The 19,098-nt window shown below is 42.1% G+C and overlaps 1 protein-coding gene across 1 annotated transcript; it reads right to left on the bottom strand.

Moving 5' to 3' along the window:
- Window positions 1-6,562: 6,562 nt before the first annotated feature.
- On the bottom strand, window positions 6,563-18,196 carry LOC126404151 (uncharacterized). The gene is made up of 5 exons (XM_050067168.1): window positions 17,375-18,196; window positions 13,696-13,750; window positions 13,518-13,601; window positions 13,142-13,387; window positions 6,563-10,861 (listed from the first exon to the last, which is right to left on the bottom strand). The coding sequence occupies exons 1-5, from the start codon at window positions 17,777-17,779 to the stop codon at window positions 10,320-10,322; spliced, it is 1,332 nt and encodes a 443-aa protein (XP_049923125.1). The 5' UTR covers window positions 17,780-18,196; the 3' UTR covers window positions 6,563-10,319.
- Between the last annotated feature and the right edge of the window lie 902 nt (window positions 18,197-19,098).

The following is a 19,098-nucleotide window of genomic DNA, read 5'->3' on the forward strand; positions in this document are numbered from 1 at the left end:
TAGCTGGAATACCTCGAGGCAACCCGTTTCAGTTTGTCCTGGCCCGGCGCTGTCCCTCTCTCAGACCTCAAACTGTTGCTCTTGGCTCTCCTGAAAGCCTACCTGGACGCGTCTACTTAAAATCCCATTCATTATGACCTTTGCACACGGACGCAGGTGCCAAAAGCTGTTTAACCTCAAATCCTTTAAAACTCACTGTGGCCATTGTGGAGCTTTACGGCATCAACAACAAGTGATATTTATTAGGGCCTGTTTAGATCTGGGAAATGTTCCCATCAAACAAAACGGAGCGGTTGAGCAACAGTCCAGCTCCTAGTGGTCCCTCAGGGGCCAGAACAAACGCTGTGTGCTTTGAGTTTACATTACTGTAGTGGTGCTCATGGGTGATTTATTCCACAGAGTTCAGCAAAGGTCAGGTTTATTACATGGCCGAGACGTTTGGCATTAACGAGTGATTGATAGGGGATGTTTGATAATAATATGTAATGATGATGATCATGTTGCGTCTCATGGATCTCATCTATGGTTTGTGACATGTAATGTAGAGAACATGCTCTAAACAGTGCCTTTAGTGAGTGTAAACTGTTCTTCATGCTGTTTGCCTCTGGGCCTCACTGGAGAGGCACAAAAACAATATTATATTTCATTTTCTTTCATTTAAATTTCTCTGAGGCCTCCTCAGTCTGCAGGCAGGCCGCTGATTACACCCAGGAGACACTCAACTCTGTCCTTATACCAGAATATTGCGTAAAAAGGTGCCAAATCTAATCGGTTTTGTGCCAAAAGTGCGGGCCAAGGTGCGAGCGCAAGGTGTTATTTTTATGCATGTGTCACATTATGTGGCCGGTGGGAGCCACTTCCATCCGGGTGTGGAGATTCACGCCCCCCCTCCTCCCTCCCTCCCTGGGCAGCAACGGGAGTCGATGATGGGCTGTTTGCACTTCATCATAGGGTGATAAGCGACACTTTTCTTCTGCGCTGCACACGGTGATTCATTAGGCAGACTGGATGGTAAATTGTCTATTGGAGCTAACAAAACCCAGAGCACTTATGGCCCCACTGGGATAATGACGGCAGCGTTTTTGTGTATTGGAGGCGTCCAGTGCATGTTTGAAAACCGACTCTCTGGGAGGACTCCAAACTCTATTTCATTACAAGACAATGTATGAGAAATAAATTATGACACAAGATCCCGTCCTGCGCATGAGACCATTTCTCTATCTCCTATCTTTTAAACCCCCTTTATGCTCCAAGCGTTATGCTGGTGAAAGTCAGGGAAGGGCAAAGGAAGCATTGTTAATATACAGTAGTTGAAGGTGTATACAGAGGCCGAATTTAAGGATATTCTGTAAGGAGTTGGGGAAACCGCCTGAAGTTGCAGCTTCGCGCAGTTTTACCTTTGCTGGTGCGCAAACAACATTTAATCGCCACATTTCCTTATGAAGTTCGTCGTTTTTAAAGTTCCAAAAAGCAAAATGATTGGAATAGCCTCCTGCAGGCAATTCATGCACACCTTATCATACAGCCACATTTATTTAAACACATTTATATATTATTAGACATATCTTATTATAGTTTTGGATGTATTATGTTGACACTGAGATGATTTGCAATGCATTTCATTTCCGTTTTGCGCATTTAGTCGCAGATGTCTGACTCCACTGAGCTGTGGAACATCAGTTTATAGGCCCATATTATGCTCATAATCTTTTACAAATTACAGATGTTTCTACAACACATTCATCTTGAATTGATCCATAAACATATCCTTTATAAATCTCACCGTCTCTGCCAGCAGAGGTGTGGGAGGGAGGTGAAGAAGAGGAGGATTACAGAAAAGGAAGAGTGAGAATGAACTCATCTGGAGTCATGTCTGAAAAGTCACGAAACATTTGGTTACAGCGCAATAAAATCGATTAACCGTGGACGGCTCTTTATGACTCGACTCCGACCAGGACTCAATTAGAAGCAGATACAATGTTCGCAATGAGTGCAGGAGGCTCTCAGAGGAGAACACAGCAGCCTCCATATGAAACACTGCTGGCATGAGACAGGAACATGGAGCAGGAGGTATCGACTGTAAATCATCCATAATGGTGCAGCTGGATGGATACACACATGGATACTTAGCTCCCCATCACCGCACTGTGTATTTGCTCTTGTTTGTCAGACGCGCCGGCTGCAGGTCATAAATGCGGGTTGTTTAACAGTATCAACCCCCCCTCCTCCTCTCCCCTCCTCCACCTCCACCTCCACCCTTCCTTAATCTGTCTGACTACACGGCGCACACTCACAGAGCACCGCATCCTGTTTGCTGGTCGGACTGGGAGGTGTGAATATCCAGCCAGTGAGCTATGATGGCCTGGCAGATGTGCCTCACTCCCTGCTTCTCTTTCTCTTTCTCTTTCTCTCTCTCTCTCACACACACACACACACACACACACACACACACACACACCACCTGTTGCCCATCACACGGAAGCTTGCTGCACTAACTACCATGACATATTTTACTCTGGTTAACAATTAGAAAGCAAAGATCATGCATGTTCCTGCACACACAGAGCAGCACAGCCTTCTCTCTAAAGCTTCCACATGTGACCTCCGTATTACTTTGCAGGAAATGCAAAGACCAAATTATTTCTGACTCATGTTTAGATAAGCCATGATACAAACTCCGGCTGCAATTGTGTATTTCCTGTTGCATTCCTGCCTCATGTGTGCGTTCATAGGCGCTTCTATCATAGGCAGACATCTGAGGAAAGGTTTGGGAACAAGGGGGAACTCATTCAACTGTATTTAACGCCAGAAATAATCAGACCAGGAGCTGAGATCTCCATGATGCATATGAGCTGAAGGCAGGATGGAGCTGAGAGAAAGCTGCAGCAGAACAAGAAGCGTGTGATGCTGCTACAGCCTGTGTTATGCTGATGCTGATGATGATGGTAATAAGACGCGGCCGGCTCAGTTGTGACGCTAATTCCGACGGAAAAGGAAAAGGGCCTTTCGTCACTCAGTATGCAAACACAGAGGAGTCTTGCAGAGCTGATGTTTATTCATACAAACAGAATCCATTTGCAGACACAGTCGAAACTTTTAAAGAGGAGCCCCTTTTCTTTTTTCTTTGTTCCCAGCAGCACTGCTCCCACACTGGATCCATGATGGAGAGTGTGTGACATAATTACTGGAGGCAATTAGCGGGCAGAAGAGATCTCCAAATGTACTGGGGACGGTTGTTGTGGGGTGTTTGGTTTATTTTGACACCTCAGGGAGAGGAGCGAGATTACAGGGAGGAGTCGAAGTCATTTGCCTCAAATAAAGAGTTTAATTTGTGGAGAAAAAGTGGACTGACAAGAGAGTTTCATATCAGTGAGATACATTTAATCATATAATGATCATGATTGTTCCTGATGTGTGTGTTGCAGAGCGTCCAACCAGGGAAACTGTCACACCCTGCTGCTGGCTGAAAAAATATTACGATTTTTTAAAACTATATCTACGAGAGAAAAATGTATTCAAATTAAAATAGTCCCAAAAAGTACATTACGCAATAAAATGGCCCAAACTTATGTTGCAGCAGTAGCCTACTTAAAAGATATACTCCTATACTCCATTAAAAATAAAAGTCCTTAATTCAAAATCACACTTAAGTTAAGATTTTCCTTAAAGTCCTAGTTAAGGCTTCCTCAAAATAAAATCAGTTGCACAAAACACCCCTTCCCCACAAAACAAGTCTTCTCCCTAAGGTTTCCTTAAATTGTTCACTTAAGTATTCATGGTTTTCTCTTTGTCTTGGTCTTATAGCCTACTTAAGGAATTCCTGGACTGTTGCACAAAAGACATTAGCAACCAAAGCAAGGTAAAACAAACAAACAAAAAAAAAAACTTAAGGTACCTCTGACTCTATCTTAACTGCAACATTACGGAGTTTACGGTGATCTTTTATGGTATAATCTTTTTTCTCCTCTAACCAATATATATATGCTCAATTACAAATAAAAGTCCATCATTCAAAATTTCACCGGGGCCAGCCGCACAAGACCCCTTATGTTAAGATTTTCCTTAAAGTCCGAGTTAAGGTTTCCTCAAAATAAAAATTTGTTGCACAAAACACCCCTAAGTCTTCTCCTTAAGGTTTCCTTTAAATGTTCACATAAGTATTTATGGTTTTCTCCTTGTCTTGGTCCTATACTTAAGGAACCTTAGCAACCAAAGAAAAAAACCAAACAAACAAAAAAACCCAAGGTACCTCAGACTCTATCTTAACTGCAAAATGACTGAGTTTATGTTGATATTTTATGGTATAATCTTCTCCTCCTCTGACCAGTATATACTCAATTACAAATAAAAGCCCTTAATTCAAAATCCCATTGAGATAAAAGTAGAGGATCCAGCTGCACAAAACACCCTTAAGTCTTCTCTTTAATCAAATGTTCACATAAATATTTATGGTTTTCTCCTTGTCATGGTCTTATACTTAAGGAATCCCTAGACTGCTGTGCAAAAGACCTTAGCTACCAATGCAAAGTAAAAAACAAAACAAAATAAAACTTAAGGTACCTCAGACTCTATCACTGCAACATGACTGAGTTTCTGGTGATCTTTTACAGTATAAACTTTTCCCCCTCTGACCAATAGAAATATATATTCAAATTTTAAATAACAGTCCTTAATTCAAAATCCCACTGAGGTAAAAGTACAGGGGCCAGTTGCACAACACATCTTAAGTTAAGATTTTCCCTCAAGTCCTAGTTAAGGGTTCCTCAAAATAAAATAAAATCAATTGCACTAAACACGCTTAAGTCTTCTTAAAATGTTCACTTAAGTATTGATGGTTTTCTCTTTGTCTTGGTCTTATAATTAAGGAATCCTTAGGCCGTTGCACAAAAGACCTTTGTAGTCAAAGCAAGGTAACAAACAAATTAAGGTACCTCTGACTTTATCTTAACTGCAACATGACTGAGTTTATGGTGATAAATGAAAAACACTAACACACCCTGGCCTTAGAAGTGTTCTGCGACCAGGAGAACCCAACTGATACACTTTTGATTTTACACTTTAGATTTGACTGAATTCATTTTTGTAGCTTCTTCCTACAGTCATTTTTTGTTCTCTGGTATTTGAGGATCAAATAAACTTTGTAGTTTGTGCTCTGTATGATCGTATTCCTCCAGAAGTTTAATCTTTTCCTCCTCGGACCAATATGGTTTCATTGTCTTCTTTTCTTCTGCCATTTTTTTTACAATCTAACTATAAGACAACTCTGTGAGACGATAACAAGCGTCACAAACAAACAAACCTTTACCACCGTAAAATCTCTTTCAGTTCAGTGAGTTAATGTTTTTTCTTAACTAAGGAAACCTTTTAAGGGATTTTGTGCAACTGTGTAAGTCCCTCAGCTAAGGAGAAATTAAGCCTTAAATGTCATACATACTACAAAACTGGTCCCAGAGGTATTAATTGCTTCATATATGAATCACTGAATTGTTTGCAGCATGATTCTAGAGGGCAGTGTCACTGGGTTCAATTCATTTTCAGATGTGCTCATTTCAGTTGTCCCTCATATTTGTATTGACTCCATATGATTCCTCATATCCCCTTAGACATGTGCAATATCCCTTTTTCTTTGTCCCCTGAATTTTCAAAGAAGTTGGCCGAAGGTCGTCCCGATACAGAGCTGCATCTGACTGAATAATCTTCCTCTTTTCTTGAGCTCTGTTATCTGCTATCTGTTTCTGCTGCTTCAGGGCTTCTTTATATTCACATCTCAAAACAAGTTGCTCATGTTTTTAAGTTGTCCTAATTTAAAACAAAGGAAGACTTCACACATCCATCTCCAAACAGGTGCATATGAGAGGGACGAGAAGCTTGTAGAAAAGACTGTCTAACATGAAAAAATAATGATTTTAATGCTGCAACATTTCATGACTAACCCTTCATGAGGCAAACATCCCTATTTTAGCGCCGTTTCCACCAAAACACTTTCAGTACAGTACCTTTGGAACCAAAAGGAACCCCTCAGACATGGTACCTAGACCCTAATGTTTCTACTCCACTCTTAAATGTGGGCGGGGTTGTTGTCACTCACTGCTCCGTCCAGCACAAGTTACAGTTTACTAATAAAACTCTCCACAGTATGAACAGTGGTTACATGAGCCTCAAAACCAGACACAACTCAGCCCTGAGCAGAGTGACCGTCCTCTACTGACCAATCAGACTGCAGTGTTCACAGCTCCACCTTTTAGTACCAGATCTGTGTGCTAGGTACCCCAACAGAGGGGGGACCAAACATGGGGACGGTACAGAATGCTTCTGTTGGTACCATCCACAACTTTTCACTGTGGGAACTGAAAGTATGAGTACCGAACTGAATCGTACTGCTTGGTGGAAACGGGGCTTTTGGTTCCAAAGGTAGCATCCTGAAAGTGTGTGGGAAATCTGTAAAATAACTAACAAATAAATAGCTGTCAAATAAATGTAGAGCATACACTGTTTAATTCTGAAATGTGTAGTAGAAGGAGACAGGCAACGTGAGACACCCTTCAACAATGAGGCAGTTCAAAGTGCTTTATAGGTAAGACATCAGAAGGCACCAAGACAAGAAACAACAGACACATAAAAGAATAGAATAAAAAAAATTATAATAAAACAGATTCAACAGGAAAATAAAAAACACAGTGCAGTGCCAGATGTGAATAAATAAAATAGAAATATTCAGCTATAAGCCTATCTCAAAATACTCGAGTAAATACAGCCTACTTAGTTACAGCTCATGTTCAGAAACATCTTGGCCTCCGATCTGCAAATGTCAAACCTGCAGCCAAAAGACAGTGATCTCTCCTTTGAAGAACAGATTACAAGCATCGTCCAGTCCTCTTTCTACCAATTTAGAATCATCTCCAAAATCAGGTCCTTTTTCTCTCAACATGATCTTGAGAAGGTCATCCATCCATCTGGAGCTCCCTGCCCGAGGACCTGAGGCTGCTGAATCAGTGACATCTAATCTCAGCATGCTGCTCATTTGATTATTTTTATTGTGCTTATCTTGTGTTGTCATCTGTTATTGTGTTTTATTTTGTATTACTCTTACTATTGTTTGATTTGCTGTGCCTCAGTGCAATCTACAGGGCAATTAGTTGCTAACTTTGCTTATCTGCCTCAGAGTCATACAGTAGACGCAGCCAAATGCGCACACATGGCATAGTACGTTTCAAGTCTTATCCATCCTTCCTGGAAAACTCCCCCTCTCCTTCTCCCCTCTGTCTCCTTCTCTCCCTGTCTCTGCTCTCTGCTCTTTGAAATCTGCATCCCGCCCCTCTCATTTCTGTTTACAAGAGTCAAATTGCTTCCACACACTTTATTGCTAAAGGCCGATAGATGTGCAGGGAGAGCCGCGCCAAAAGCGGTCACGGCACACGCATTTTTTTACTCGCGCGGTAAATACCTCGACCGTTAAACATCAACACACAGTCATCCTGATGAGTGGTCTGAGAGGCGACAGTCTGACAAGCTTCTCTTTGACTCATCGCTTATTACTGAGTCTGACCCGATGCTTCACTGATTTGGTGCATGCATGAAATGAATGATGCTCAATGGAAAGTTGGCCCCGCTCCACTGCTACTCTTCCTCAGAGCCGAAGGGCCCCTGCTGGGCTCTGCTACTGCTGATTGATGCTTGTTTTAATTGTGAGCTTTTTTCTCATCCTACAATGAGAATTAAGGTTTTGCACCTTCTAAAAAGGCAAAAAGTCACTGTAAGAAAAAAAACTGACAAGAGAGGAGGAGATGGGAACGGGGCCTGAATTACTCAATCATAAGTGGTCACAGGGAGAATATGAACAGTGACCATGCCAAGTGTTAGCCACCAGTGGTTCCTCAAATAGGGCTTGGAGCCTCGGGAATGGAGGAGAAAATGAGGAAAAGTTTATACTCTCACTGTTTCCTTTGCCAGAATCACTCACATTAAGTGTGTGTCTAACATGCAAAAACCAGGGTGTGTGGAGCTTAAAGCCAACGATGAAGAAGAAGCACAGGAGGAAGTTTTAGTTGCAGAGAAAACCCTCAGTAAAAAGGGGTATTATACACATTTGTTTGTAACATCTGTCAAATATAATCACGACTGAAAGTGTCACTTTCATCAATTAAAGGTCCAGCGTGTAGGATTCAGCAGCCTGGTCTTATTCGAAAGACTTCAAATACTGTGGCTTTGTTCGTGATTTTGGTATCAGACACAGACACCAAAAGCCACCTTTTGTGATGGTTTGATACGCCATTTGTTGGAATCAGTTTAAAATACTGCCAGTAATTACGTAATATAAGGAGCTGGGATCGGTCGTTGATGTTTTGGAACGCCGTGTCAACTTCAGCCTGTGACATGTATACTTTTACATACTGTCTTTTTCAAGATAAGCACATCGTTAGGTTTGGGAAAAAACAGAACAGTGTTTTGCCGTACAATCTTACAGCAAGTGAACACCGGCCTTCCTGGTGAAAGTCTGTGGTTGCTGGACCCATGCACCACTTGTCCCGCTGGCCCTACTTGGACTTCCGCCCCCTTAATTTACGCTGTTGTCCCGCCATGTTTCCCCTGATGCCAACTGGCATTGTATCATGTTGACGTGAAAGGATAGCTTTCTTTCATGGGGGTCTGATGCCTGAAGTCACGGACCAAGTGGCGGTATTCAACGACTTCGAAATGAGACTGTGTTGACCTAGTGCATAATATCTGGACGTGAAAGTCAAATGACAAAGTGGCAATATGCAACAACTTGGGATCAGAACGTGTTGGATTTAGTGACATCTAGTGGTGAGATTTCAGAAATGAAACTTCACCCATGTGCCAAGCATGCAGGAGAACCATGGTGGCCAAGGCTAAAATGTGAAAATGCGAATGGCCCTAACTAGAGCTGGTGCACATGGCGGACTTCGTGGAAGAGGAGCCCGCTGTGTTTGTAGATATAAACAGCTCATATTTTCAGGTGATCATAAACTAATGAAAACATAGTGAAGAGTATTCAGTGTGTCCTCATACAACAGTTCGTATGATGTCCTATGAATTAGCACCCCACGAATGACGTTATATCCTCAATGTGAAGTTACGCAATGTAGGTAAATTTACAAAGGTTAGGTTTGGGCAAGTAAGGTTACTGGTTAGGTTAAGGAAAAGCAACATGGTGATAATATACCTTAAAATTAATCAAAGTTCATATGGTTTTGAACACCAGTCTTCCAGGGAAAAGTCCTGTCCTTTGTGACCAGTCCTCCACCCCAATCTGCCTCCTTACTGGGCCACTCAGTCAGCACATTTGTTGCATGATCGCAGACTTCCAAAATACATGGGTTATGCACAAATAACTGGCTCATCATTACATCTGATACGTACAAATTTTGGTGTATTACTTTTCGTAGGAAAACGTACAAACATTGCATGACAACAGCCTGGAATATTATGTACCACCTCACATTAGAAAACTAATGTGTCTCCATTACTAATCCCCTCTGATGTAAAGTAGCAGCACAGTACCGCCTTAAAACAAACTCTCAGATGTTGTGGCCTGAGTCTGTTGATCTATTCAGAGCTTCTTGGCATGAAAGCTGTTGGGAATCCATCTCTCTGCCCATTTCTTTTTAACCAGGTCATCACCTGCTGTCTTAAATTCATGCATGCTGTTTTCTCTTTCTCCCTCTCTGTACTCCTTCTGCCCGTCATGCCTTTTGAAGTCTTGGGGAGTCCTGTGGTTTTCAAAGGGTCAGCAAAGGGCAGCCTTACTGTCCTATCGAAGGCAGGCCGCGGGACAAACCTATGTTACCACCTGTCCTCTCCACTCTGTGTCAACACTGCTGGTGTCACTGTACTCACACCTCGTCATCTCACCCCCTGCTGCTCGTACATTGTTCCCTCTTGCTCGCACACACACATAAATGCGACTGAACAAATGCACACACTCGGGGTAGTGCTTGTGCCCGCATACACACATTCAGGAACGTGCGCACAAATAGTGTAGAACCCCTACTGTCTGACAACCGTCACACAGAGACAAATCATGGAGTCCCGCTGCTTAAAGCCCACCCTTTCCTCACACTTCACATTACGGAGGACTCTTCTGGCCTGATCCCAAACCAGTGGGGGTTGTTTGGATGAGAGAAAGGGCTGCGTCCTGGGGAGAGAGTCAATTGCAGGTCCGGGATCACGCAGAGAGTGGAAAGAGGCAACCAAAAGTCCTTCAAGATAAAAAAAATTAGCCTTTCAAATGACAGTCAAAGATCAAACCACTCAGAGGAGCAGTGGGCGTGTTTCTGATGCTCCCATTGAAGAGTCTCTTATTCAGCCCCAGTTTCCTGTCCTGCTTGCCCACAGGGAAAAATCCCAGGATTCCCCAGATCTGGCAAAGAAGCCAAGGTGGAGCAGGACGATCCAAAACTGGACACCAGGCCTGAGTCTGAGTCTGACACAGCCAGCTCCTCAAACTTCTGTATCACTTTCCTCACTGACTGGAAGGGAATCTCCCTGCGCCACCGGCCTCCACCAGCCCCACAGGGTCGCCTGTAGGCCGAGTCTTTACTGAGGAACACATGAGGAGGAGGGGGGAGGCCACAGCGCAGCCTCAGTCGACCCTGGCCCAGGCCCAGAGCCGGGAGAACTCCAGCAGGGTTGAACCGTGTTGGAAGCGTGACGAGGTGCTCTTGGGTCAGAGGGTTGTGGAAGCTCAGGGCGTGTCCTCCGATGTTGAGGAAGACCCCGAGGGTTTTGATCTGAGGTGGGACAGTGCAGAGCGGCTCCCGGCTGCCATCATACACTGCACAGAAAGACCAGCCCTGCCTTTCAAGCCACCAGCCACCAGAACCATCCAATGAGCTCACACCTGAGAGACAGAAGAGGAACATTTCATATTCACTGTGCGCAGTTATGGATTAGCAGCCTTTACAAAAAAAATTTTAACCCATAAACTCTTGACTCTTTAGAAATCCTGTCACCATAATACTTCCTGTCTGATTCTTTCACTTCATTCTTTAAGGTCATCAAGTTAAAAGTCATTGTTGTCAGCCATGTTGCATGGCTCTAAGGATAAGGGGTTGTGTCAGCAACTATTTGACAAGTTGGTGAAGACTCTCAGTCATCTAGGTCATGGTAATCTTAAGTGCTATATCGTAGGCAACTGGACTTGCTTGAGTTTCTTGAAGACATTTCACCTCTCATCCAAGAGCTCTTCATGAACTGAAGAAGCCTCTTGGATGAGAGGTGAAATGTCTTCAAGAAACACAAGCAAGTCCAGTTGCCTTATAGTACTTGAAACTATTTGACAAACAGTGACAAATTTTTGCGCAGATATTCATGACCCGCAAAGGACAAATCCTACTGGTTTGAGTGATCCTACACTTTTCCTCTTGGGCCACCATTAGATTGACATTTTAGTGTGAGTATAAACACCTGAATGTAAGAATAGTTAGTTGTTGCTTAGAGTGAGCCAATTATATCTTAACAGAGTGCAGGTCCTCATCTACGGAGATCGCCATGTTGTTGCACTGCCATGTTTCTACAGTAGCCCAGCACAGACAAACCAAACACTGGCTCTAGATAGGACCTTTTGTGTTTTTGAATCAGTCACCATATTTAGAAGCCCCTCCATGACAAGAGCATCAGAAAAACACTGATTTGAATGAAAGACTGATTTATTCAGTGTTTAGGTTCAAATCACTGGGTCTGTTTGTTTTCGAGAGGAAGAAAGATAATTCAGCTCCAGGTAAAAACTGCCTGAAGGTCTGGATCTTGAGATGTCAGAGAAAAAAGGTGAAAAAAGGGCCAGCCACCCCACGGAGGATACTCATTTTGGTCGCTTATATCTGCGACGTCATTCTTTCGGTCACTACCCAGAGCTCATGACCATAGCTGAAGGTTGGGACGGAGATGGACCAGTCAGTCGAAAGCTTTGCCTTCTGGCTTATCTCTCTTTTCACCACGACAGTCCAGCACAGTGTCCACATCACTGCAGACACTGCACCAAACTGCTGATCCATCTCATGCTCCATTCTACCCTCACCCATGAACAACACCCTAACTCCTTCGCTTGAGGCAGTAACTCTCTCCCAACCCAGAGGAGGCAATCCACCGTCTTCCAGCAAAGAACCATGGCTTCAGATTTGGAGGTGCTGATTCTGCTGACGGCTAAACTAAACCCTAAACTAAATTGATAAATGTATACTTGCTAAACATCACTGTCAACATTGTATTTGTTAGCATGTTAGCATGCTGACATTAGCATTTAGCTCAGAACACTTGAGTACTTTGTGCACCACAGACTCACAGAGCTGCTGGCCTGGCTGTAGACTTTTAGTCTTCCTCTGTTGTTCATCAGAACGTTTGTGAGGTGATTGGAGACCTGAGATATGTAAGAGTCTCACTTCTTTTTCACTGTTTGCAGGTTATGGCAGGTTATGTTGTGTTTTCCTGTTTGTCTCCAGGCACACTGTCCTGTCACTGATTTAATTAATTAATGCAGTCATAAGAGTGAAGAGCTTTCTTTATGTTTTAATGACAGTAAAATACGGATGATTAAAACAGCTTATGATGAGGATTGTAACGTTGCACCACATGATATGAGGCAAAATAGGAGCATGAATATTATAGTAGCCTGTAGTAGCATATTTTTTTTGTAACATAAAATTTATCGGCCACATTGAAACATATCCAGAAGTTTTGAAGTACAGTTTAATCATGTCTACTGTCAGTCTGCTCAAACATGATTTGAAATATGTTATTTCAGTGGTTAAAGTTTCTTTTTCAAAGCTTTAAAGTGGCAATTTTTCACATTTGATACAAATGAAAACCTGTTGAAATGCCATACTGATTAAGTTTTACACAAGCTGCAGTTACAAGGACAACTTGTTCCAGTTATTTGACTCAACGTTCAAAGTGGAAATCACCTCTCCAACATTGCTTAACCAATGATCAGTGGTCTCTCGATGGTGTAACCACTTGGTGGCACTATGAACTATGAAGCTGTGTCTGATGACGTGTGCATGTGTGTATACATGTGAGTGTGGCTTTAAACAAGCACAGTCTTGCTGACTAACAGTGAGGCTTTCTGGAAGCAATAAGCACACTGGCATCACACCAACCAAAACAAACTGCACAGAGTTCTTACCGATCCTGTAGACTGAGCTGTTGCAGACATCCACCTCCCAGTAATACTGTCCTCGTGCGATGACAACATCAGCGCAGACCTGCGGCAGGGCCGGCGTGACCCCGGGGTCAGAGGTCAAAGATCTCCTGGCCTTGCTGTCTGGAGGCAGGCCAGGAGGGGTCTCTCCTTGGTAGGTGACGGTGAGGGAGGAGTTGGAAAGATGGAGCGATGGAGGGACAGTTGAAGCGTCCAGAGCAAAACATAGTCCTAAAAAAGACCAGAGGGTGGAAGAAGAGAATATGTAAAGCTCTTTATTATAGTTATTTATACAATTAAAATCACTGCTCATCCTCTACACATAAAACCTTTGAGCATTAAAAGCATTATGATCTCTGACCAAAGACTGACTGCTCCATCTCCTCCTCCCGCAGGTCTACAGCACCATCCACTGGTGCTACTGAGGAAGTGTCAGCACTGGAGTCTGGGTCAAACAGGGAGAATGTTTACAACGCTGTAGGTCTCCATGTTGACAGATGATATAAAGGTTCGACCTGTGAAAACATAACTATACTCACCATGTAAACAGCTCTGTGTTGTCATGTCAACTGCATCCTGGCAGTGTGTGTCCCCCTAAATATGGTGGATATTAAAAATAGAAGTGCAGTGTCAGTCGTATGGAATACATGGAGATCATAGGGGTTTGTCAGGAAAACTTTGATCCAAAGTGAATTTATTTTTGCTCCCTGTTGTGATGATGATCCAGGGAACTGTGTGACATTTTGCTAATTTGCTTTTTTTCTAATTTCATGCCCGTCCATGGAGTGTGAAGCTACAGCTGGGAGGTGAGTAGCTTAGCTTAGCATAAACAGTTGATAAAGGGGGAAACAGCTTATAGCTTATCCAAAGGTTGCAAAACCACCAACCAGCACTTTTAAGCAAGAGATAATGTACAATCAGTGGGTCATTATGGCAAAATGAAGGCCAACAGGTTGATGCAGGTCTTGAATCATCAAGAAGGGGTTCATTTTGAAACAATGACCCACTCACTGTACATTATCCTTCTTGTTACATGGCTACCTACTGAAGAAATCAATTATTTAAAATATAAAAGTAACCAAGAATTATAATGAGGTGCAGAACATTCATTCATTCAATTCCGTAACTGTTATCCTGTTAGGGGTCGCAGGGGTGCTGGAGCCTATCCCAGCTGACACTGGGTGAGAGGCAGGGTTCACCCTGGACAGGTCACCAGACTGTCACAGGGCTGACACATAGAGACAGACAACCATTCACACTCACATTCACACCTACGGACAATTTAGAGTCACCAGTTAACCTGCATGTCTTTGGACTGTGGGAGGAAGCTGGAGCACCTGGAGGAAACCCACGCTGACACAGGGAGAACATGCAAACTCTGCACAAGAGAGCGGTATGCTTGAACCAGGAACCCTCTTGCCGTGAACAGTGCTAACCACTACATCACTGTGCCGCCTGGTGCAGAACAGATAAAGGAATAGTAACAAAGCACTGGCATGTACTTGAATCTGACTCTGAACTCAGCGTTGTTTTCAAAGAACAACCACTCATGGTATATAAAAGAGATAAAAACCTCAGAGACCATCTACTTCAATGTGAAACCACCTACAGAAATTCTTAATTCTCCAGTTGTAAAAATGTGTAGCCTATGCACTTAATTAAAAAAAGAAGTTTTAACATTTCTTTAACTTAAATGTGCGGCATACGTCCACGGCATGGCACGTTCATCTTGAGCCTCACTATAGGCTAGCAATTAATTCCAAATCCATAAATACAGATTTTAATAGTGGGTGGACAGATTAGTTTGCTTATATCATCAATGCTGCAAAGTTTAAATACTAAATAATCATAAATAGCTCACTGCAGAGGAACCAATCTTTTGGTGAAACATATTTTTGAATGCTCATTTAGGCTAATTTAGACTTAGTACACAGTGTGACCATCAGGATCAAATATGTTTTGTGGCTCCAGGCAGATTTTTTTTGAGTTATTTTTGGTCTTAAACGGCTGTTTTGATAGTTAAGGTTGCTGATGTAACCACTGTCAGCTGTGTCTCAATCTCAGTGTGACTGTTGGTCTTGAAGAAGACCCAAAGGTTGAGGGGTCATCATCAAAATAAAAGACATGCAAATGGAGCCAGAGTGTGTGACACTTGTTTTCTGAAATAAAATCAACTATTTGACATATAGTATAGATTTCAAAATGATTTTATTGATTTCAAAATGTTTTACTGCTTTTACTGAGCATGTCTGATCATCCAGCATCCAGCAATGATCTGTTATTTATAGCAACAGTCTGCTCTTTAGAAATAACAGACCATAGAAAAGAGAATTAGAAGCTGTGTCATAAAGCTAATTAATTAACACCTTTTATTGAGATGTATAAATCCAGTATGCTGTTCTACTCCAGCTGGTTTAACTCTCAGGACAGCAAGCAAGCATTTTCCCCAGAAATGTTCAACTAGTGCTTTATGATTCAATTAAATATAAACAATTAGTTAATAATAATCTGACGGTCAAATAAAAGGAAACAGATTTAGTTTGCCTTCATCACAAAAGTCAATAAACACATGTAAATGAGTAAAGAAGATGTAGGGACATTCAGCATGTCACAGCTCAACTTTCTAAGGTTAGGATTTTTATTTCATATGTTCATGTTGTTTCCTGTTTTACTTTGAACTCACATCTCCTCTGGTTTCAGATCACTTCACTTCCTGCTCCTGTGGGTTATCCCTCCCTTTTGCTCTGATTGGTCTCACCTGTGTTCTGTAGCCTTCCCCTCACCACAGTATTCTGTGTGTGTGTTGTTTTCTCTCAGTGCCAGTTCATCTTAGCTCCTAGTGTGTGTCTAGTGTTCCAGCCTTTTGTTTCCCTGTGTCCTATTTTGTTTTTTTGGATTTAGCCTGTTGATTGACTCTTCCTCTGGATTTGTTTGCCTCCACTGATTGTCCTTCTTTGCACCAAACTTACCTTTTGACCAGTAAAGACTGTGTTATTTTACCCAGCCTGTCACCTGTCACCTGTTGTTACACAGCATTTCTATCATGAGGACTAGAAACTTTGACACTTTTAAACGTAGGCTAAAAAACATCTCTTTAGTCTGGCTTTTATGTAGAGTCCTGTGTAGTGTCTATTGTTTTATAACTATTCTATTTATTGTTTTTTATCTGTATTTGTCTTATTGCTATTTCCCTGATTGTTTTTATATCTTATTTTATTCTGTATTTTATTTTTATTTTTACTTTTTCTATTCAGTGGTCTTATCTGTTTTTTTTATTATTGCCATTCTCCTGACTTTGATTTTATATTTTATCCTGCGTGTTATTTTAAATATTATTTATTTTAGTAGCAGCACAGTAGTTTTGATCTTGTTTTATCTTCTATTATTGTTTTAAATTATTATTGTATGACACAGTGTGCATTAGTTTCCCAGTCCTTTTCCTGATTTTACTTTTTTGTTCCCTGTATTTTTCAATCAAAATGTAAAGCACTTTGAATGACATTGATTTGTTTTGGAAGGTGCTATAATATAAAATTTGATTGATGGATATGGTCCATCTTACATACAATACATAATGCAGACGTCTAATATAAATTTACACTGCGTTTTTTTAAATTTGGTAACACTTAACATTTAGCATTTATAAGCCGTATATAACTATTTATATTAATTGTAAGCAGATATAAGGACTTTTTAGTTAAGTTAAAACATAGAATTTGAAGACATATTTTATATTTTCATAGATGTATTTTCTGATATTGTCATTCAGTATCAGTTTAACAGTCAGGTGGAGTTATTTTTGTTGACAAATGCATAAATAAAAACTTATATGTTTATAAATGCTGAATAGGCTGGTTAAATAAAGTGTTACCTTCAATTAATTTTATATATTTGCACTTAAGGGGGTAAACATTTTATCATATAGTTCGCCTTGCAGCTGTAGCAAATGATTTTATTTTTTTAATTTTGTTTTAATGACAAACTGCACAGCCCACTTACACATAGGTCGGTCTACATTTTAGCATTTTAATACTTTTATTACATATTTTTAAAAAAAAATTTAACTTTGAATGTTCATCGCTTGTATTTCTTGCTTATTTTTTTATTATTTTTTTAGCAGTACACCACGCTGCATGTCACTGCACATATTATATGAGCATGTGACAGATAAAACATTCAAATCTTTAGATATCTTTGTCCTTAGTTTGGATATCTCACCTGCACATGTTGAATGTGGCCTTCAGCTGCTCCCTCCTTGGTGCCCGTCTCCCTGTCGACACATGCAGGACTCAGTGTGGGATGTCTTGGGAGACAGGAAGTGGCAGATGACCACTTCCAGCATGGCAGCTCCACAGGATGACGACAGCACGGGCACAGCACAGAGCAGACCACCGGGCCGACGTTAGACTGATCTGACCTTGCTCCCTCTCCAGCCGCCACACAGTGACCGCACATGGTGTGAGAGCACGGCAGGAACAGGATGATGTCATACCCCTGGTTGCAGGCAGGACAACAGGAGAGCTGCTGCAAACAGTCTCTTTCCTCATCTTCCTCCCTGTGAGACTTCCCTGCCTCCACATTTAGCTGCTTCTGCTCCCGGGGATAAAAAGTCCTCACTGACATCACTGAGAATTAAACACATCCTTTAAATGCCATAGCTTCTTTGTCTTGTGAAGAAATAAAGGAAATCTCTGTCCACATGTTTCCTTAGACATCCAATTTAGCTTCACACTTAAGATAGAGGCCCAACAACATGAAAAAAGTCCAGCTAACATCTTCAGTAAGCACAGCTCAGTCAGTGCAGAGCTAGCAGCAACAATCCATTCTCCCAGGACAGAGACACGGGGGTGCCATCTTGTTGTCAACACATCCTTCTGCTAGAAGATCACAGAGATGTTCTGGTGAGTGGAGATATCCTGCTGCAACCAAAATGACAAAGTTCACTCTTCTCTAACAGACACTGGCAGACTGCAGGATATAAAGAGCTGCTGAACAGATACTAAGAAATCCTCCCGTTGTGCCATCCTCTCTGTCTGCCAGCTGACTATTGTGGGTGAAAAAGGTGGAATGGCCTGAGAGCAGATAAAAAAGAGGTGGAAAGAGGGAGGGAGAGAGACAGAGGAGCCCAGCCTTTTAAAAGGTGCTCATTGCTTGGTGTTGCCATGGTAATGGCTCTTCCCGTAGAGACGCACAACTGCGAGATAATGTGCTGCATTGAGCCCTTGTGCACACACACACATCTAGATGTTAACAAAGAGCTCATTACCGCCACGAGCACGAGACAAAACCCCTGTGACACCCAACACACACATTTCCCCTCCTGGTCTGGAGGCTCTGCTCTGCTGTTCAGCTGCAACTCCCTTATGGAGGTTTATCTATTAGTGGTCCACCCTCAGGACGACATGATGTGAATGTGAAAGATATTTGTCACATCTCTTTGTAATTCACTGCTGGTGAGAAGGAGATGGCTCATTGTCCCCTCGCCTTGTTCACAGTGTGAGGGGCAGATCTGAGGTCAGCGTAGGGAGGGAGGGCTCACACACACTATGCATGGTAAAAACACGTAGCACTTTCTGAGCAGATCATGTGAGGAAAAAAAATAGATAACTGTGGACGTGTGATTTCGGCATCAGGTATAATAAATAAAGCTCACAGTTGGCAGGAAACGGGGCATGCAGAGACTCCTCCTTGCACGGTGTGACTTCACTTTCCGTCTCCTGGAAATTCCTGGGAACAGCAGACTCAAAACATTATGCAACATGGATTTCAAAGTAAGCAGTAGGTAGGACACACGTAGGAACACCACCTTTCCCTTGAGGGTCTTCTTGTAGAATTTTGACAGTGTGCTGCAGAAATGAGTGCGCATTTTGTCTCTGGTGTCCCGTCTCAAAGTCAAGAGGTTTTTAAATGGGTTTTCTGTTAGTTGCCTGAGGGAAGCTTCA

This window comes from Epinephelus moara, chromosome 2 (assembly GCF_006386435.1).
Source record: "Epinephelus moara isolate mb chromosome 2, YSFRI_EMoa_1.0, whole genome shotgun sequence".
In the NCBI taxonomy this organism is placed as follows: domain Eukaryota; kingdom Metazoa; phylum Chordata; class Actinopteri; order Perciformes; family Serranidae; genus Epinephelus; species Epinephelus moara.